The sequence below is a fragment of the Euprymna scolopes genome, chromosome 1 (genome assembly GCF_053919585.1).
Source record: "Euprymna scolopes isolate OS-2025 chromosome 1, ASM5391958v1, whole genome shotgun sequence".
NCBI lineage: Eukaryota > Metazoa > Mollusca > Cephalopoda > Sepiida > Sepiolidae > Euprymna > Euprymna scolopes.
In genome coordinates, this window is record NC_136482.1 from 190,531,677 (window position 1) to 190,554,525 (window position 22,849).

General features: G+C 32.3%; 2 protein-coding genes across 2 annotated transcripts in view; one reads left to right on the forward strand and one right to left on the reverse strand.

The window, feature by feature from the left end:
* The window catches only part of LOC145278292 (pre-rRNA-processing protein TSR2 homolog), a 20,812-nt gene extending 1,214 nt beyond the window's left edge, over positions 1 to 19,598 (forward strand). Inside the window, exons 2-6 of the mRNA XM_080130585.1 lie at positions 2,699 to 2,789; positions 6,560 to 6,651; positions 8,402 to 8,539; positions 17,454 to 17,532; positions 19,122 to 19,598. Coding sequence (XP_079986711.1) covers positions 2,699 to 2,789; positions 6,560 to 6,651; positions 8,402 to 8,539; positions 17,454 to 17,532; positions 19,122 to 19,189 — 468 coding nt within the window. The 3' untranslated portion in view covers positions 19,190 to 19,598. The remainder of the gene's footprint in view (positions 1 to 2,698; positions 2,790 to 6,559; positions 6,652 to 8,401; positions 8,540 to 17,453; positions 17,533 to 19,121) is intronic.
* Positions 19,599 to 19,896: 298 nt separating this feature from the next.
* LOC145278287 (heat shock 70 kDa protein 14-like) overlaps positions 19,897 to 22,849 on the reverse strand; it is a 50,285-nt gene continuing 47,332 nt past the window's right edge. The window contains exons 12-14 of the mRNA XM_080130581.1: positions 22,633 to 22,836; positions 21,419 to 21,477; positions 19,897 to 20,156 (exon numbers count right to left, since the gene is read on the reverse strand). Coding sequence (XP_079986707.1) covers positions 20,081 to 20,156; positions 21,419 to 21,477; positions 22,633 to 22,836 — 339 coding nt within the window. The 3' untranslated portion in view covers positions 19,897 to 20,080. The remainder of the gene's footprint in view (positions 20,157 to 21,418; positions 21,478 to 22,632; positions 22,837 to 22,849) is intronic.

Consider the following 22,849-nt stretch of genomic DNA (forward strand, 5'->3'; position numbering starts at 1 on the left):
TCAGTCGAAAATTTAATTTTCAACCGATCTGTATATTTTATTAACTGTTTGTTTGTTTTTTGTTTTGTTTGTTTTTTACTAGTGAGCAATCATTGTGGCTTCAAATAGAGTAAAATCTGGCGCTATGTTTAATTGTTTGGGTTTACAATATTTGGAAGGTAACAATAAAAAATGTAAATAAAAGCACTTTAAAATGATTTAAAACTAAACAAAAATTATCCATGTAGGCAAAAGAAAGTAATTTTTATACCTTTGGTAATATTTATTGAGTATGTTTCCTGTTCCTTGGACTTTGAATTTGTTTAGATTGAACTTCAACTTCAGTTTACCTAATAGTTAACAATTAAAAAAAAAGGTGATCAAAAAATTGTTACCAAAGGCAAGATTAGTTACTCTTCTACTTACCTCGATAAGTGCTTTTGGGCGAAGGGGGCGTTTTAACTTATTTTAAAGTGTTTTTTTTTTAATTATTTATTCTGCTTTACTTTAATATACAGCTAATGTTGAAGTAGAAAACGATAAATATAAAACCTGACTTATATTAGATGATCACATGAGCTTTGATAATCGCTCAAAAATCGAAAATTAAAAGCCATTATTAAATGCCATTAATTGTGCGAAAATATGTTAAACTACATTTATATTACCAGTACTTTTGTGCATTTTTGATTTTTGAGCAATTATTGAGACTTCATGTGATTGATCATCTAAAGTCAGCTATGTTTTTTTCTTGTTCTACCTTAAGAGTTGACATTTATTTTGTACTAAGCTAAACAAAAACACTTTAAAATAAGGGACCAATGTAATTTATTTGAAGCATTGTTTAGTGTGCATATAAAAGAAAATTAAGTTTATAAGAGGAAATACAATGCAGAGGTAGAATTACTTCATAAATGTTAGTGGTGTTCGCCATTCTTAACATGGGGAGGAGAGGGGGGTTAACACGCATTAGTTCTTTTCAGTTGGGAAAAACAATGGATTACACTGGATAATAAGACCTTTATTATCCAGAAAACTACTTGTTTGCCTCAAATTTAAATGTGATATTCGTTTTCAGCATACCCGAAAATTTGAAAAAAGTCGTCAATGTAACGGTGAATATTGCATTTCAGTTAAAGTAAAAAAAAAAAAAAAAAAAAAAACAATATTCTTTTACTTTTTTTTGTTAAAATATCCCATTTATTTGATTTGTTAGTCTCGGTCTTTCTGTTAAATATTCTTGCAAGTCACTGAAAGCGTTTTAAAGAGAAGAGGAATGATCTCCGTCATACTGAGAACTGATTATTCATCATCATATGAATCCAAAGATTCTATTGTTGGCATTGGTTTCCCAGATATTTTTCTAGTCAGCATTCTTTCTAGGAAGACATGCAGGAGGGATCACATGAAGGTTGCCAACATCATAAGCGAAAGTGATTTTTATGGAACGAACAGGATTTGAACTTTGAACAACTAGGTCGTCAGTCAGTGTCGTTAACCACCACCACTTCCCAATAAGACAAAAGATATTGACGAAAAGAATTGAATTTAAAATTAATAAAAAAATTCATTTGTAAATAGTGAAAATTTACAAAAGACTTTATTTGCTTGCCTTTCCCATGAGAGAAAACTTACACATAAAATCTGTTAACACAAGAAAAAAAATCCAGCTCCCCAAAAAAGGGACACTCTGAATTGGAACAAAAACAAAAATTGCCTCTGTTAGAAAGATGTTGCCTTCAGTGACTCGACTCAGGTCAGAAAAAATAAAGTGTAATTTATTTGAATAAAATAAAATACGTATTATATATGTTTGAAGCCAAAACAACGCATTATTACAAAATAAACAAACATTTATTTTGTTCGAAATTTATATTGAAATTCATAAATATATTTCAAAGATATACTTCATCATCAGTATGACTTTCCTTTTATTTATTCATTTATTTTTTATTTTTTTTTTTTTTTTGCCTTGTTGTCGTTGGAGCAGAAAATCAGCAAGTAGAAATCCATTTGTTGTTTTTACGATAGTTTTTTAAATGTCAGAACAGTGCGTTGGTCATGCAGAATTCACGTTAAGATTTTTTTAAAAACTACCGTAAAAACAACAAACCGACTTCTACTTGCTGATTCTCTGCTCCAACATGGCAACAAAAAAAAAAAGAGAGAGAAGGAAAAACATACTGATGATGAAGTATATCTTTGAAATATATTTATGAATTTCGATATAAATTTCAAACAAAATAAATGTCTGTTTATTTTGTAATAATGCGTTGTTTCAGCTTCAAACGTATATAATATGTATTTTATTTTATTCAAACTCAACCATCGCTTCTAAGGAACAAAAATCTTAATGTAATTTATTTATACTTTATTTTTTCTTTCATAATAATTTCTTTCATAATTTGTGCATCCATTTCTTTTGCAGACTGTTATCCTCATCTTCATTGTTGTTTCGACACGTTTCTGGAAATAAGTTACATGACTCAGCATCCTTATCTTATCTCGTCGCAGTTAATCACCTGAAGAAGGCCAAAGGATGAGTTGGCTGAATTATGATGAAACAGCAACAACTATGAAGATTAGATAATAGTCTGCAAAAAAAAATAAATGCATAAAGTGTAGTATCTGAGCTGATACTACACTTTGCTCCTAACCGAAAGTTAAGGCCAATTCTTACCGCTTGACTCTGATCTTACAAACTTTTTCATTTTTTTAGCTTGCTGTCGAACATGGCTTTGGCGGTTACGAAAGCAAAGAAAAAGCCGAGTGGATGAGTTTTGCTATCGATAAGTGGTTCTCGGAAAATAGTAAGTGCAAGACGCGTTCCTGACCCATCATACCTTGTAGGTCTTGTGTCATAAATGTTTGTTTGTTTTTTTTAATTTTGATGCATGTGGTGAGAGCATCTTTAGAAAATTGTCAGAATTAATTGTGCATAATTCTTTGAATACTTATGATATTTTTTGAGGGGAGGGCTTTTTTTCTTTTTCTTTTTTAATGAAAATATGAGTAAACTTTTTTTTTTGCTGGTGCAAATTTAAATTTTGTGACTTTATTAAATGGATATTGCTTAATGAAAAGATTGGAGCCATTTCAGAATGGCATTAAAAATAATTTTTAAAAGATTAAAGGTCGTTTCATTTTTAAGGGCTTTAAAAATTACCAATCTTGATAGTGAGCCAAATTAGTTAAAAGCTTGAATCCATTGCAGTCAATTTTGGTTATTAAGATTATTGCAACATCATGTGCATTATAATAGTAATACACACGGACGAAAAAAACGCTTTGGATAATCACAGATTTCAAGGTAGTTCTACTAAAATAGCCATATTTTTCAAACCAAAGCATTTCAAGACTTCAAAATACTACTGTTTTGTTTGGAAATGAATATACTTTCAAATGAATTAATAAATATGAATGTGCATTATATATTTTAAGAGTTTTAAGCAAATAAAGTGATAAAAATGTGAACGTCATAAAATGGTGTTTTTGGTAAGGTTTTGTAATGACCCTCCCTGTTTTCTAAAGGCCCGTACCATGATTGTATGAAGAATTTCGTTGTGAAATTTAGGAAACCAATCAGAAGAGGTGTTAATCTTAATACTGTCAAGTGTCCGAAATATTTTTGACCATTTCTTTTTTTGTCGTGTTAAAAATAAGACTTTAATATCACGAGTATCGAACACTTTGAAAAATATTTCATTGGACACCCACTAGTAAATCATTCTTTTTACTATCTTTATCAATTAAAAGTATTATGCTATGTTGAGTAGAACCGCAGTAATTGATAATAATTTAAAAAGAACTACCTGAAAAAAAATGTTTCTATTTCTTGAGTTTGGTCAAATTAATTTAGTATTAGTAGCAGCAGGAGCAGCAGTTGTAGTATTAGTTACAGCACAGTATAAACAGCACGCGTTCTTTAATTTTTATTCACAAACGAATTAAGAAAAACATGAAAATATGAATATAAATGTTCTGATATGTTTAGAGTTATTTTGTTATCAGAATAACATTAGTTTAGAACTATTCGGTTTTCAGAATGTATAATAACAATCCAAACCAATTCGGCATTATGAATCCATTATAATTTCTCACATTTCTCGTCAAATTTAAAAACATGGTTAAAAAAACAAAATAAACTTTTGTAGATATATAGCTTGCATGCACTTTTATTCATTACATTAGTTTTGAACAGCGAATTAAAACAATGTTTTTTCAAAATCAAAAGATGTATTAAAATCTCGTTTGCATTACTATACACATAGATTTGCAAAAAGTTGTCAAAACACAACTATATAACAAATGTTACCAAAGGCAAGATAAGTTACTTTTCTACCTAACTGGATATGTTTTTAGTGTTTATATTTAATGTAACATGTTTATTCAGCTCGAAAAACAGTGTTTACCGATGTATTTGAAAATTTTAAATGGCGATAAGTTTGGGAAAATGAATTATAAATAAAAAACTAGACAAAATACTGTTAGAAACTCGCTCAATATATGTTACCGTGACATAGGCGGATATATATTCGGTGGGTTTTTAACAGTATTTTGACTAGCTTTTTATTTTTAACTCATTTTCCCAAACTTACCGTCGGCCGCCATTTTTAACTTTCCAATACATTAGTAAGCACTGTATGTTTTTCGAGCTGAATAAACATGTTACATTAAATAAAAACACTAAAAACATATCCAGTTAGGTAGAAAAGAAACTTATCTTGCCTTTGATAACATTTATTTATGTATTTGCGTTTTTCGAATCTGTGTACAGTCATACAAACCCCATTATTTTTTTTCTACTTATTAAACGAAAGGTATTTTTACAATCTGCTCCAGCGTAGTATAAATGGCATATAGAATAAACACCTTCAACCTCGAAAATAGAAATCAACAAATTTATGGAATTTTCTTCGAAATTTCGTAGCGCAGTCTCTTATTAAATTAAAACTAAATATAATATTTGCTGACTTATTTACCTGTCAAATACACACACACACACATGTATATAACTTTCTGTAAGATATTTATTTAAAATTAAATTTGTGAAACTAACCCCCCTCCCCTCTAATATTGTTTTTGTTGTTTTTGTTTCTGTCACGTCTTCAGTATGTTCACACATAATTTTCCTTACCCCTACAATTAATTCAAAGTCCGAATGGCAACCTTCCCCATATTCTCATTGCATAGAAACCCTCTTAAAACCACACATAATCGTCTTAAAAAAAATAAAACAAAAAGCATACAGGTTTTATCTCCCATAAAAAAACAGTTAACTGCCCTAAAATGCTAGAATGACTTGTAATGGGGAATTATTTTACATTAAATTCTAAAATAATTTGTTTATCTTTCATTAAAGTTTTTCATGGCATTTCATACATAATTTCCTAAAAAGGTAGAATCACATTTTGGAGGGGTGGTCAGAAGGGGTTGGGTGAGGTTAAACAGAAGGTGTTAATCTACAATAATACCAAAGAAATATTGAAATATATTCATTTTTAAATGGTCTTATGTTTAGATTTAAGTTTTTTGTACATAAAGCACATTACAATTCAACTTTGAGTTCTCCAACTTCTTTTCTGTTTATGAATACATAGCATTTTTAAGGAATTGCAGCATATTTATGCACATTTACTGCAGACTATTTGGAAACCATGAAATTTTGGAGATTCACAGTCACATATTCTGAATCCTTGTACAAAAATACACTTATATGGTAAATTTCATTGCTTAGTCTTGTGTTTGAACAAAGATATGGCAGTTTTAGTGAAAAAGTAGTATAAAAAATGTGATGAAACGCATATGGTCTTAAAGAGGGGAAAATATCCAAACGTGTGAGACACAAAAATAGTCATAATTCCTTAATTTTAATTGGATTTAAAAAATTTAAAAAGATTCTTTCTTAGCTCATCAAACTCTTTCTATGTATACCAATATTGAAATATTTTAAGCTATTTCAATTTTTTCATGTGTATTGCTAATTATAACATCTCTCTCTCTAATATATACTAGCAGGCCACCTGGCATTGCCCTGTCATAAAATACACTTAAATGCAGATTTCTAATTATAGAGCCAATTCTCTATTGATTTTTATATTGTACCTAATATATAGTAGCTGCCCTCCGGCATGGTCCACTCATAAAATACACTTAAATATGATAGTTTAATTTATGCAAATTTTGTGTTTATTATAGAGACAATTCTCTATTGATTTTTATATTGTACCTAATATATAGTAGCTGCCCTCCGGCACGGCCCACTCATAAAATACACTTAAATATGATATTTTAATTTATGCAAATTTTGTGTTTTTATAGAGACAATTCTCTATTGATTATTATATTATACCCAATAAGGGAAAAACTTTCACCTTTTGTGGGGGTTTTTATTTTTACCTCAAACAAGGTGAATTGCCACTTGGATGTAAATGACTACTATTTGGGTTTAATGTTTAACAGGGGATTGTGGGGAGTTGAATAGTGAGATGTCTTTTCTTTTCTTGGTGCAATGATGTTGCAAAATGTCAAAACGGTGATTTGGAGTCATCTTTTTTTCTTTTTTTTTTTTATCCTTTAGCCAATTTAGATCCTTCTGAAGTGGAAGACTACCTGGGTGACGTGCTTAACACAGAGTTCGACACAATTGCAGATGATGGCAGCCTCCCTCATGTAAGCAATGCATTTTTTTTTTTATTTCGATTTCCAGCGAAAAACTAAAACATCTACAAGTATACATTTGCACATGACACCAAACAAATTATTAGAAAGAAATTTTCCTAAACTCAAATACTTACTAATTCATTTTCAATTTTTTTCCACTAGAATTTAATTTTTTTCCACAGATTTTTTTCGATTTAGCTTCGCCAAAAATTGTGTTATTTTCTGATGAGTTATCCATAATGAAAAAATATACATAACGTATAAAACTAAACACATTTATCAACGCAGTGACTAAAATGTTCTGGGTTTTCCGATTTTACCCAGGTGGGAGGTAGGGGTATAATCAGAAGGTTTCAAATGAAAAGAAGTTGAAAAATGGCAGAAAACTTGAAAATCAAAATCTCCAAAGTTAACTAAAATAACAATTCACCAACTACCACTAAATATGGATCAGTAGAAACTATCAGAGCTATATTAGCTGAAGAGGTTTTTAAAAAAAAGTCCGTTTGTAGCGTGAACTTAAAGTTGCATCTTTTTCCAAAATGTAATTTGATAAAGATTTTAAATATTTTATCTTGAATCTCTTTGAAGTTATTTTATAGTTTCAACATAGATGATCATAATATTACAAATGATTTTCATTTTTAGTTTGTTATATATTTACTGATTTCACAAAAATAGTTTGGATATTAAATTATTTTTTCAGTTGAAAGTTCGAAGCTCAAATATCACTATAACATTTTATGTTACTTTTTTTTTTTTGAGTAGGGAATGGCAAAGTTTTGCATAATCAACACTTTAATATCAAAACAAAATATTTTCATTCATTTTTACGAAAATATCTGCGGCGCCTGTAACTTCTACTTTTCCACACAACAAACATGCCTGAAGACGGTTGAAGGCCAAACCGACCTAAACGTTTCACAAATAACACTCAAGATGAAAACAATAGTCCAATCAATACAAGTAATATAAACAATCAGCCTTCATCTAAATGTATGGAGTATTGCTGTCACATTTGAGCTGGTGCATCTGCTGCTAGTCTCTCGCTCCTAGACAAGGTTCAAAAGAAGGTCGCCAATCTGATGGGCCCTGAACTGGCATCTAAGCTTCAGCCTCTGTCCCATCGACGAAACGTTGCATCCCTCTGCCTGTTCTACAAGTATTTTAATGGTGAATGCTCTGACGAACTGCAGACACTTGTGCCCCCACGACGTAGACACCCTTGACAAACCCGACAGGCAGTTAAATCCCACCCCCACACAGTAGAGATCCCTAGATGTAAAAGATCTTTCTACTCCAGTAGTTTCTTCCCCAGAACCGCTAGACTCTGGAATTCCATTCCAGGTCCCTGCTTCCCTAACTGTACTGACATGCAGAAGTTCAAGTGTAACATGAACTGACATCTTGCTGCCCAAATCCCAACATAGTGCCCCAGTAGTTGCTGCCCCTGATAGTAGCCCCCTACACCAAAGTGGCAATGTGCCTTGTTTGGGGTGAAAATGTAAAAAAAAAAAAAAAAAAAATCTTATAAATCCATACATTGAATAAACAGGTTTTTGAGATGTGTCCTCACATCGCTATGAGAGACTTTGTCTGGCGGTCTATCATGCCTAAACTAAAATATAATTTTTATCATGCTAACAATGCAGAATCAGTTGATTAGCAATTAATCCAATGAGAATTGCAACGTTTGTTGGCCTTTTTTTTTTTTTCTTTCTCATCTTTATACTTTGTTTGTTTGGGTTTTTTTTTTCAGATTGCCAGGGAGATATGTTCGATGTATCAAATGTGTCAAGCAGGCAAGAAAGAAGAAGTTAGGCTGCGTATGAATGCACTTCCAAAAGCACAAGTGACTAATTGTCAACGAGCAAACAGTGAGGAGCAGGAAATTGGGGTGAGTTCAGCAAAAAAAATTCTTATAACATCTTCCCATTTTTTTTTTAAGAATTATTTATGAAGAAATTTCGGATGAGATCAAGGGTGAATTTTGAGAAATGCTTGTGTGTGTGTATAAATTATATAAAAAAGTTTACGTACATATAACAGTGTGTATGACAGGAGCAGCTGTATGGTATCCAACATAGGCAAATGGCCGAGCCATGTGTGAGGTGATGTGACAGTGAGGAAGAAGGAAAGAAAATGATTATTAAAAAAAACAGTGTTACACACAAATCGAAATAGACGTGTTACACACATGTGGCCCAAGAGCGACAGGAAAAGACGTGTCCTAAATATGGCCGAACAAAGACAGAGTACCATGTGTTTGACATTGCAGAGTTTTGTTATTTTCACAATATTTCAATCGATGTAACTTCCGATCCTCTTCAGATGTACCTGGTTGAACCTGGGAATATCTGTCAAACTCTGGAATATGCATGAAATTTCGGACAGAACCCTTTATTTAATCCATTGGAGTAACATGCTCTCGTTCCACCAGATTTTTTTTTACATAGGCATCACCACTTATCAAGGCCTTGAGACCACGCGAGGATAAGGGTTAAAGAGTGTACAGTAGAAATTGGACAATATAGTAATCATTAGTAATGGAATTTCGGTAAATTTGTTAACTTATATGGAACGGCCCATCAAAAACTTGTTTACATTAGACTTGAAGACAACCATATTGTAATCAGTTGAAAAGCAGGAAAACAGAAGACAATTCCATAGGCGTGCAGTTCTAAGAAAGAAGCTTTCCCATGGAATCTACGTTTAGGTTTAGGTATAGATAAAGAGTAGGGGAAATTATTGATAGTGTTTTCTGCTAGACGGGTGTTTCTTGTGAAAGTTTGGTGATTGGGGACCATAGATTGCAGCTCAGCCAAGCACTTGCCATGAAAATAACGATAAAGCAGAGATAAACTCACAAGATTTCTTCTGTGAGAAAGAGATTGCAGGGAAGAGAAAAGAACATCCCTTACGAGGCTACGATGATGGTTAGAAATAATGTCTAGCGCATTAGGATAAACACATTCTGGCCTACAAATATGCCTAAGAAGCCCCGTTGGCATTCCGTGATAGTGGAGACTCATCCACTGGGAGAATGGACCTCGTAAAACTCACTTCGATAGCAACAAAGCCACATCATTGGTGTTATGCTTTTAATATACCAGAAAGCTAATCACGAACCGTCTTGTATAATTATCTAAGTTGGATGCAAGTCTTAAATAATTCACAATTGTATTTTTGGATCTCCTGCACTCGAGGAATGTAACTTTTACAACTGAATTTCACTGGACCATGAGTCCTTGCAGACAATTCTAACACAACATTATCAACTATTGCTTATTTTTTGTCTGTTTTTTAAATTAAACTTGAAACTGCCAAAGCTGCCTTGACTAATTAAACCCTTAACGACAGAATTTTTTTTTTTTCTAATACAGTGTGCCAAATAATTGTCTCAGTCTCTTAGTCTTAATTAGGCGTACATAAAATCGTGTTTAATTTTTAGTCGTGCATAATTAGTAAAATCAATCTAAAAAATAAACTTGTTTATTGTTTTAAGATTTGGGTGATATTCTTTGATATTTGATTCAGATCGGTTGGAGCTCATGTCATGCTTTCTGGATAGTCGTTTCTGTGAAGGGTTTCTCTTAAATTGTCCATCTCGTTTTGATATATGTTGCTGTTACTACATATTGCTTTTGTTGTGCTAGAATTGGCACAGTGGATAAAGTACTTGGTGAGATTCAATTGTAAAAGTTGTATTCTTGGAATGTGGATGACCTAAAAATACAGAACTAGAGCATACTAGCTCTGTAAATTAAAAGGTTCCATTCGAAGTTTTCTGCAAATTTCTAGAATTTGACACGATACATCTGAAGAAAGTTACATCAAATGAAGCATTGTGAAACTAACGCTCCAGATGAGAACAATAGTCCAAATAATCTGAATAATCAATCCTCATCTCAAAAATTCAGAATTGTAAAAATTTTGGCATTTATTTTTGATTTTGGACTTTTTTATAAGTTTAAAACCACCTCAAAATATTCTTGGAGTTTTTTTTTTTTTTTTTTTTTTTTTGTAGTGGTTTTATGTGCGAAAGAAATTTATTGACAAAGGGAGTTAACTCTAATAAAGTTTTACAAGAGATTATCTCCCTTTCACCTTTTGAAATTTGAAGTTGTACAATTTTTTTTTTCGTTATAGTTAGAGGTTTCTATATACTAATTATAAAGAAAAACAAAGATTGTACAACCCTCCTTTAAAATTTCAACGGTAAAAGGAAGTTAATCCCGTCAAACCTGATTAGTTACCTTCCTTTTGTCAACCAATTTTTTTCATACATACAAAACCACAGTAAAAAAAAAAATAAAAAGAATATGAAACCATTTATGGAGCTAGTAACTTTTTTCCTTTCTTTTCCAAAATTGTAACTAACATGTCTGACGAAGGTCGAAGGCTACATAAACCAAAACATTTCACAAATAACACTCAAGATGAGAACAAATTACAGCTCGAAATATTTATGCGATTTAAATTTCAACATTTTATAACATGTCTGATAAATTTAATTGCAAAATTAACAACAAAAATGTTTTTAATACCTAAATTTTTTGTTTGCAAAAAATGCACTTCTCTTCTGACAATAAATTAAGAATGATGTGATATCAATAATGTCACATTCAACTCTATCACTTCCACTCACGTCCTAGGTGTCCTGGTGTAGGGTGATGACATTGATGATTTCCACTGTATTATGAATTAATACCTTTTGTGCTTCTAGAGTTTGGGTTCCATACACACCCCCAAACACCCGGGCAACGCCAGGTACCCCCGCTAGTCTATATATATATAAAAGGCAAAACGCACTCAAGAGTTTTTGTATCTCCAGCAAAGGCTTTTTTTATCAGGGTTTTGTGAAGTGTTTATATACATACTAGATAATAATATCTACGATTTGCCAATGTGCATCACGTCTAGATTTATTTACAGCGACTTTTACAAAATTATTGCTATTTTGGCTTCTCACGTGTTGATTCGGCTTTTTCGTATAAAAGTGAAACTGATGTGAAACTAATGAGCGGTTCTCGGCTAGCCCGGAAACATGTGCTTTCATTTGGACACTCCCCTAATAAACAGGGGAGCTGGTTTTCCCAAACACGTTGGGGAAACAAAACCAGACAAAGTTGGGTAAAAAAAAAAAAAAAAAAAAAAAAAAAAGAACTATCCCGCAGTAAAATTAAGTGCAAATTTGACCTCATTAAACACGCACTTAAAAACTGTCTCGCAGAAATTGTTAACTGCGGAATAGCGTGATGTTTGACCTCAATTTAAACTCTTTCACTTTTTAATCGCTAAATTTAACGTCTTACATTGCTTCCATTGTCGTAGCGCAGGTGTATGTCATCAGCCTATTGGCCTCAAGGCTCCGGGTTCGAACCTACCTGCCACCACCCCCCCCCCCTCCTTTTTTTTCTTTTACACCTACAAAAGATTTTTTTTTTCCATTTTTAAAATTGCTGGTTTTTTTTTTTTTTGGTTTTTTTTTTTTAAGAAGTTTAACATATTTTTTATATCTAAACAAGGTTAAGTTTCCTTTTTGTTTTGCTTTACCCCCCCCTCAACACACACCTACAAACACCCAGGCAACGCCGGGTGCCCCACTAGTCTTACCTATTTCTCAATATTTACATTGGTAGAAGATGCGGCTGGAGCACTAAATGTTTTGGTTTTGATTCTAGCTGATGGCACCCAAATCATTTTTTTTTTTTTTCCAACTTTTGAAATCACTACTATATATTAGGTACAATATAATATTCAATATAGTGAGACTACTTGGCGTTGCTCAGGACCGTATAAACAATGAGAAAATTGAATTTGATTTTGAATATATTTGTTATTCTTAGGAGTATGAAATTTTTAATGTCTATGTATCATTTGCTATTTCGAGCAAAAAATATTTTACCTACCTAGAACGGGTATTACACGTATGAAATAATTGTATCTTACCTAGCGTAGGTAATTTACAACTTGTATATGAAATAGTTTTACCTTCGCAAGGATTAGTAACGTACAACATATATTTAAATAATTTTACCCACACTAACACGGGTAATTTAAATACATATATGAAACAATTTCACATACCTTTTGACCCTAAAACGGACATTACTCTCTCCAACCCAACCCCCAAGAGAGAACTCAAGAGCACATTTAAAATTAACATAATCATGCTTCTTTCTACCCACCACTACAACCATCACATCATTCCCGGATGATAGCATAAAAAATTTTTTTTAAAATAGGGATCACCCCCTACAGAAACTGGCCTAGTAAACTTTCATAAAAAACACACAATATATATGTATTAATCTAATTTTGAGATCGTAAACAGTTTCAGCCATATCCGGAATTGACTTTACAAATAAAGTAATTTTGAGATAGAAAATTGTTTAAGCCATTTCCAGTAAAATCTTTGTATTCTACCACCCTCATTTGGCCCTATCGGTAGGGCATTAGAATACGCCGACTGCCCCCCTGCAGAGGGTAAAAGTCCCTCAATGGGGGTCCTGGATATGACCTTAAACTATATCCAGTGGTGAGGCCCCAGCTTGCGGGCTTTGGGGAGTGTGGAGCCACGCTTTAATTACCATTGCTCCCAGGTCCACTCTGACCCGGAGTGGTAGTACCTGTTAGGGTCCCAACTATGGGTTAAATAGAAACCAACGTGAAAACAACAAATATATTCTATTAAAAAAATTTTTCTTCAAAATCTTTGGATTCGGCATTAAATAACCCGAAAAGGGTTGATATGCCGTAAAACAACCAACCAACCACCCTCATTTAATCCAGAGCGACGCTGGTTGTTCTGTAATAATAAATACGAAATCCACATGAAGTAAAACATATTTAAGCGTATTATTTTATTATTGGAATCTTTTGAGATGAATAATTTGTTTATTTAAGTGTGGACTGTTATCCACATTTTCATAGTTGTCATTTCACAATGTTTTTGACAACTACTTTTCTGGCCTTGGTCAGAGGGTTAACCATGACGTTAGATAGGAATGCTCAGTAATTACCGCCCCTTCCATAGTTGTTGTTGTTGTCATCTCACCACGTTTTTAGCCAACTAATCCTCTGGCCAGCTTTGGGTAGAATTGAATTGGCTATCTTCAGACAATGCTCACCTGGAAATGTAGAGATTCAATATTTCTATCCACTGCGGAGCAGGCCCCGAGTTAACGAAGGCCAGAGGAGTAGTTGGCCGAAACATCATGAAACAACAACTATGAAGATGAGTATAACAGTCCGCAAATAAATTGTAATTGTTCGAAACATGGAAGACGAAAGAAAACCATTTAATAAGGCTTTATTTATCTAGAATCACAGGTATGCATGTTGAAATAGAAGAATGGAAAATTGCTAGGATTTTACATCAAGTAACAATCCTAATATGACATTCACCCCTGGTGGAAAGAGTTCAGGAAGGGTTTATAAAATGATAGACAAAGGTTCAAGTTCGAGTATCTCTGTTTCTTAGATGATAGAGATGGGCACGTTGTTGTCTAAGGATGAGTTTCCATAGGTTCTTATCGAGTGTTGTATCAACCTGTGATGTTTCACAAGGTTCTTCGGATACACTCGATTCAAATGAGGAATGTGGTTGTAGAGATGGAGTCTCCAGTGAGATAGCAGTTAGTATTAGGTGCTACATTTTTGTGGTTTTGGGGCAAGTTGACGCAGCGACACTGTTTCCTTCCTTCTTTCTGTGCATAATCAACATTAGATGACCGTACATTACATTTCATCCAGACCAGACCTGGATACAAAAGCCAACTGGGAAGAGACTGGAATATTCGCTTGTGAGGTGTAGCATCCGTGGCAGTACACAATGAACAAATGGAATGCAAGGTATCGCACAAAATTGATTCCCAATGAGAAATCCGCAGTCTCTGCAAATTCAATGCCAGCAATATCGTTTTTCACTGCATGCGATTTAGTTGTTCTGCCTGGCCATTTCCCTGTGGATTAGAGATGGTTGTGCAGCTTATTGCTATTCCCTTTCTATGCAAAAATAATATTCCAGAAGGTCATGCTACACCAACTGAAATGTGAAAATAACACTCAAGATGAGCACAGTGGTTTGAATAATTCAATCCCATTTAATACAATTAAACTCTTTTAATATGGCGCGTTTCTGATTTTTTTTTTAAGAAAGGGCGGGGGTGGATGCGTGTCCAGAATTCCCTTTACTCAAAAGTAAAGAGAAAGCTGTATAATGTGTGAACGCATGATGAAACGGAGATATAAAATTCCAAAAAGCATTTAAATTAATCAAGTAGTTTTAGACACAAAAATGAATTTTATTGAATATTCAGAGTGACTGTCTTACCTGCCATTTTGAAAAGTCTAAAAAAAACAAGAAATAATTCAACAATAATTCATGCTTGCTAGATTTTTTTTTTTTTTTTTTTTTTTTTTGTAAAGCCTACAAATTTCCATTAATCGTTTAAAAATTATTTTCTTTATAAAAACTAGTAGGACCCATTAACCAGCATTGCCCCCCCCCCTTTGTAAAAAATTAAACTATGGTTGTTAGACACCCCCCCCCCAACCTCCTCATGTTAAGAACGGCTTTTGGAATAGACAGTACAGTTCATAATGCAGGTCTTTATTTCTCAAAAACTGCTTATCTCTGCCAAAGTTAAGAGATTGTCTTATTTGGCATAGTCGAAACCTTTAAAAATCATTTTAAAGAAAATTGTGGAGGTAAAACTAAGGCAAAAACACACACACACACACAAAGCTAATGTCTGAGCAGTGTCAATAATGAGTCCGCAAAAGATAAGTAAACAAAAAACAAATTTATAACAAACAAGTGTTTCTGTAGGCAATGTAATTTAAGTAGCTATGTAGTTTAGCAACATAATTATTTGACCAACACAAAAATTAGAAAAACTATTTATTTTTATAAAAACATTATTAGACCCAAAGGCTTAAAAAAAAATGCTGAAAAATTTCATTTTTATTATTTTTTTCAGCATTTTTATGAGATTAAATGTACAACATTCGAGGCCGCCATAATGCTTATAAGATTTGACCTTTCTAAAGTTTGACAGATTGGCCTTTTTAATACCAAATTTGTCCTTTTTTATGCTATTTCATGGTACCGTGTTAATTAAGAGTGTAAAGAAGGCTAAATTTGGCCTTAAAAAGGCTAATCTGTCAAACTTTAGAAAGGCCAACCTTTAAAAGCAATATGGCGGACTCAAATGTTGTCAATTTATTCTAATAAAAAAGATGAAAAAATAATAAAAATAAGTTTTTCTTGTTTTATTTCAGTCTTTGGGTTTAATAATGTGTTTTATATAAAAATAAAAAAATTTTATAATTTGTTTGGCTGTCAACAAATGAAAAGAAAACAATGACAGATTGGCCTTTTTAAGTCCAAATTTGGCTTTTTTTTATGCTCTTTCATGGGACCCTGATTTATTAAGAGCATAAAAAAGGCCAAATTTGATCTTGAAAAGACCAATCTATCAAACTTTGCAGCCTCGAATGTCGTAAATTTAGTGTAATAAAGAATGCAAAAATAATAAAAATGAAATGTTTTCTGGTTTTAATTCAGCCTTTGTGTCTAATGTGTTTTAGATAAAAAATAAAGTTTTTTATAATTTGTTTGTCAACAAACGAAAACAAAAAAGAAATTGCTTCGTGTAAGGGTGGGAAGCGGTTTACACGATAGTAAGATGATTGAATCCTAGGTAATCGATGGAAAATATAAGTAATTAAAATTGTCCACAGTAATAATAAATGTAAAAAAATTTAAATGTAGAAAAGAAAACAAAGGAAAAATAAAATAGCATTGTGTAAGGGTTGAACAGCAATTCCAAAATCAAATAATAAATAATGGTACCCGTAAATGTTATTGTTTTTTCAGGGATTTTTTTTGGGGGGGGGGGGGGATATTAGCGTGTAGGCACTTTATGCATAGATAAGTGTAAGGTTACCCGTATTTAATTTTCTGTTTATGAGCAATTAATGTTCATAATTGGTATTTTATTTTCAGCGCAATTGCTTCATGTAGAGAGCGGTGCCATTTTTGATAATTTCTGTGGTGTTCATTTTTTGTATGAGGAAGTGGATTTTAGAATAATAGCCAATCAGATGGGGGTGAATTTTGAGAAGGGAGAATTTATCAATTTTGATTCCGGGAAATGGAAAGATAATGTTATGCATATGTAGTTAATAACCAATTACAATGTGTGCAATGAAAGAATCGTAGGAAAATGTAGAATTGGTCCCGGTGTCAACTGATAGTGGGAAGATTAAATATTTATAGAGAAAAATAGGGACTCCTTCCTCTATAGATGTCAGGATTGTGATGGTGTTGCTCCTAGGATGCAATGTAGCATTTTATTATAACAACTTAATGTGTCTAAAATTGTGTTCACAAATTACATAAGATAGTAGCTGATAGTCTAGACATAATGAATTAGTATGTGGCATCTGTTATTACAAAGCTATGATACTTTGGTCCAGATGGAATTTCTGCAGTCAAAATATTATATAGGAGATAAAACTACTCATATGATTTTTAGAATGCATTTTAGTTTTGTCATACACTTTTTTTTTTTTTTTTTTTTTTTGATATGAGGAATTTCTGGAGAAGAAAGAAAAAAATCAGTTTGTTTACATCAACATGAACATTTTTCTGCTTATTTGAATCTAAGCATTAAAATGTTCATCAATCTGAATATTACTTTTCTCATTTTATTTTGATAACAAGTTTGCAATCCTTTTCATTTTCAGTTGAACATGGTTTGCTTTCATAAATAGTAACCTTTTCTTCTTTTCTACTCCAGGGACCAGACTGCCCTGATGCTCCAAATCATCCCCAAACGACAAATGATGTAAATATGAGCGAAGAAACAACTGCAACAGGTATTTCAGATTTCGATCAAATGTTTTGGAACTTGAAAAAACTTATTTAAATTCTAATTTTAACATAGGAGTGATGTAAAGTGTTAGGGTTCGATCTTAACACCGGACACATACTTTAGTTCAATTATAAGCTTTGGAAATCTTGATTTAAATCTAAGCCAGTTAAATAATTACTGAGACTAAGAAAACTATAATATAGATTCAGGAAAACAACAAAAATTCTTATACTCAATTTGTAGGGCTGTGACAACAGAATATTCTTTTCGTTCTTTTGACTCAAGTATATATCCGACACAGTCAATCAACCGAGAACCGCATCAGTCTATATAAAAACATATAAGATATTAACGGACGGACATATACTCAAGAGTCAAAACAATGAAAAGAATATGCAGTTGTCACAGCCCTTTTAATTAGATAGACAATTTGTAACTTTTTTTTTTTTTTTAAAGCCTTACCGCATCCTATTATAGATCTGTTGTCTTTGAACTTCCACATGGAACATGTCATCACTTCACATGTTTTCATATCTTTTGAGTCTAGTTTTTTTTGTTTTTTTTTTATCTCATTCTTCAATTTTGACCTTGCATGTCAGATGTGCTTGTTATTTTTCCTGGAAACTGTTCGACCTGTACTAATCTGTCTGTCCCAACTTCATACTAGCGCACATAACTACTATTCAACATTTGTACAGTTATGATGTAACAGGTTTATCCACAATCTGACGTTGCTACTTTCATTCTATACAATCGTTATTTCTGTAGGTGGTTGACCGAGCGTCAATACTTTTTTCTCTTATAAAACAATCAGCACAATAACTAGTCTTTCCATGACTACAGAAAAAAAAAAAAAACTTTGCTTTTCTTCCTAGTATTAGAATATCCATACACAGCTTTATTACCAGGACTTCTCGCCTGTGTAGCATATTACTGCAGAACTGCTTTCAACTTGGTTATTTTCAAATCTAATATTAAAATATTATTATAAACCATTCTATAGCATTCCCATAATGTTACTCATCTTTCGGCTGATAATAATTCCATCTCATTAACTCAGGAGATGCCCTTTTCTCTTTCCTGCAACCTCTTTCCCACAAAACTGTCTCTGCTCTATCGTTATTTTTATGGCAAGTGCTCAACTGAATTCCAATCTATGGTTCCCTCTTGCCAAACTTCCACAAAAAAAAAAAAAAAAAACACTCAACTAGCTACAACCACTATAAACGATTTTCCCCACTCTCTATCTGTGCCTAAATCTAAACACAGATTCCATGAATAAAGCTTCTTTCCCAGAGCTGCCCAGTTGAATATAACATAGTAGCCTTCAAATCCAATGTAAACAAGTTCTTGTTGAGCCGTTAAAATAAATAATCAAATTCTACTTTACTTTGGGCCTTGGTAAGTGGTGACTCCCAAGTAAAAAAAATTTGGTGATAAGTGGTCACTTAATTATAAAAAGATAAAGCATTTTAGATGCAAAGATTTTAGTAAAAATATTTTTTTCTGTTCATTATAAAACTCATTCAACATGTTTAATTTATTTTTATGCATAAACAACTTTCGTATAATTTTTTTTTTTTTTTTTTTTAGATCCTATCGAAATGGAGGAAGACGATGGTTGGCAGGTTGTGTCTAAAGGTCGATCGAAGAAGAAATAACTGACCTTCATTCTCATTTTTGGCTGCTGTATATAAGAAAAAACAAAAATTAAACTTTGTTTAACAGGAAAGCAAAATATTTATTTTGTTGATGAAAACTGCAACTTACAAATGAATGCTTCTGTTTTACAATCACCTCAATAAGTAAAGATGACTTTTTTAAACTCTTCCCATTTTTGGTGACAGTTTTTAATAAATTCTTATGAGATAGTTTTTATTTAAAATTTTACATTAAGGATTTCTTCTCAATGTCTTTTTCTCTTTTTTTTCAGTTCATTAATTTTAGCATTTTCTCTAAGTTAGAAAGTGAAAATTACATAATATTTTCATGAAATATCAAAATAGCGACTACCTTAATCACAAATCTGTAATATTTTAAATAAAAACAATTTTATATTATAGAATCACACCAAGATTTGAAGAGTTTGATGATGAATTTATAATAGAATTCTAAGTATGTTTGTATTTTAAGAAAATGCTGTATTTACACAATTTTTATTTGTCAAATGTATTTAAATATGAAATTTTCTGACCCCAAAGCTAAAGCTTTTCACTTTACATTGCGATGACCCCTCCCACTCACCAAAGACACGTACATCCCCTCCATTACTGCTGAAAAGTTATTTTTTATCTTATTACCAGGATTGAAAGACATTTTTTTATTTTTAAATCTAACAAAAAAATTAAAAAATCATAAACAAAAAACAATCTGTACATGTGTTTTTATTATCTCCTAATTTTTGATTGGCAGATTTGTTTTAAAAAAACAAAAAAAAAACACTGGATAAGATGGAATCATTTGAGCAAGTCCTGCTGTCTTCTTTTTCAACAAAATGGAAGAGTCAGATATTTTATAAACTGCGGCTTTATTTTTTATTTTTATTTTATTTTTTACCGCACTGGAATTTGAAGTGTCAACCTTTTATTTGTGCTTTCCTCTTGACAAATCACTTCAAGGAATCTTTCTCTGCAAAAGAAAAAAGTGTCAACATTTTAATGCTAATAATAGACAATCTTGAAATTAGTTTCATAGAAAAAAAAACATTAACATTTTGTGTCTCAAGTTAATATTACTCTTAAACAAGTGCCGCACAGTTTTTGCTATTTGACTTGTAATCTTGTAGTTTTAAAGCGAATACATTTGAAGATGATAGATTGCTTTAACATTTGATTTCTTGTCCTTTTCATCAGCCTTTCGGTGGGAATCACTTAGAATGATGATGTAGGACATTGTAAAATTAACAGATACAAAATAGGCACAAGCTTACGATGTGACAGATGATTTAGATATTTCAGATTATTATTCTCACATTTCAGCCAATGTATCTTTTCGAACTTTGAATGGTATACAGAATTTCTAACTGAACCCATGAAAAAGGTCAGAAACATGAGAATAGTTGCCACTCGAAAAAAAAAAAAAAGTGGCAGATAAAATTTTTCAGACTGTTATCCTCATAGTTGTTGTTTCACAATGTTTCAGCCAACTAATCCTCTGGCCTTCATCAGGTGGTTAACCACGACGAGATAGGAAAGCTGTGTCTATTTAACTGCATCCTCAGTAATTACTGCCTTTCATAGTTGTCGTCGTCTTACCATGTTTTGGCCAACTAATCCTCTGGCTGACTTATGGTAGGATTGAAACCACTATCTTTACATAAAACCATAGAGATTCAACGCCTCTATCCTTCGTGGATAGAGGCGTTGAATCTCTACGATTCCAGGCAAGCATTGTCTGAAGATAACGGTTTCAATCCTACCAAAGCCAGCCAGAGGAATAGTTGGGCAAAACATGGTGAGACGACAACTATGAAAGGCAGTAATTACTGAGGATACAGTTAACAGACTCAGCATTCTTATCTCATTGCAGTTAACCACCTGGCAAAGGCCAGAGGAATAGTTGACCAAAACATCATTAAAGATGAGGATAATAGTTCGCAAAATAGATAAATATACAAATTACTCATCTCAAAGGATTCCAACTAAAAAGAAAGGAATATTTGTAAATCGGCAATTTTTTTTTTTTTAAGAACACTAACATCTTCAATGATCATTTACTGCCATGTTTTTTTGCAATAAATAAATTTTTTAATCATGAATTTATGTTCTTGAATCAAGGGAAAGATTATTTTTGAAAAGCAAGTTGAAAGTACAATTTGGCGGTAATGGGTTAAAATTGGATAGTAACAGATTTTACAAGAGAAGATAAAAGAATTAACAAATGTTCCTTACTTTGTTAAATAAAATGAGGTCGAAACTGCAGCTTCTTGGGCAATATTTTTCATCACCACCTTTTGAAAGATAAAAACAAAATATTAATAGGCTAATTCTTTCAACTTTTACTGAAATAATTACAAATATTTTTACGTGATTAAAATCCTGATGAGTTTTGCCAAATAAAGTAGGAAATTTTAGGAATGAATTTACAACATTATTGGGTTCTATCTGATATAATATTTAAAAGGATATAATCTACTGCAAGATCCTAAGCCATTATATATGTATGTGTAAATTATTATTTTCATTAAAAGTTAAATAAGATATACTTTATTTATACCTCAGCATAACATTCCATAAGCTTTCCAGACAGGAGTTGTTATACCAATGTATAATTCTTTAGAGTAATGAAACTAAAATCCAACTCTGAATGGATTAAAATTCTTAAACAAAAGCAAAAAAATCCAAGGTCTTAACAAGTACAGTAGAACCCCAGGATATGGCAATAAAAATTAGTAACAAAATACAGTACAGTATATAATACACATATATATAATTAAATAACACCATAAGGCGGGGTAAATATAACGGGGGGGGGGGGTATCGTAACCTTAAAAAAAAAAAAAACATATCCTAGGGCCACCGTATCCCGGGGTTCTACTTTACCTGTAACGTTTGAACTTATTGTATGCAGCACAAAAATTTGTTCGATTTGATTTTTTTATCAAATGGAAAATGTGAGAAAGCAATATGGCTATACAGCATCATGCTAACACACCGATTCTTGTTAGATCACCAAAGTTAAGCAACATTGAACCTGGTCAGTACCACACGAGTGACCAATTGGAATAAAGCCAGACTTAATATTGCTGTACGTAGGAGGACGTTGACACACCCCTGCAAAAACATAATGTCGTCATCTTCCTTAATAGAGATATGCATGTGACTCAAACCTATTTGTGAATTTCATATTCCCTAGATACTTCTTTCTTCAGGGGAAACCAGTTCAACCCATCTAGGTTGAGAGCCACTTTGGATCCGATAGTGAGAAAGAGAAATAAGTTAATCTCCTTTCAAATGATGTCTATCCGTTCCTGATTTAGATTTTGTCCGCAGCTAAAAATGGCCAATTCTTACATGGAATAATTATCTTCCACAGAAATCTACAATGGCAACGATTTTAAACATGGATTTTAGCAAAAATATTTAGACAAGAAAATTTTATTTACCGATGCCAAAACTTTATCCAGGTTTTCTTGACCATTTGTTAGATCTTCCTCAGGTTTGTCTTCCAATTCAAGAACATCTAAGAAAAATGCACTCTCTTCTGAAGATGCAGAAAACACAAACTTTTGGTGTGATGGAATGGGCGTGGATTTCGTAAAAACCGTTTGGAAATCCTTGTAAGAATTTTTCTCCCGATTTTCACGCACCTGAAAAAACAAG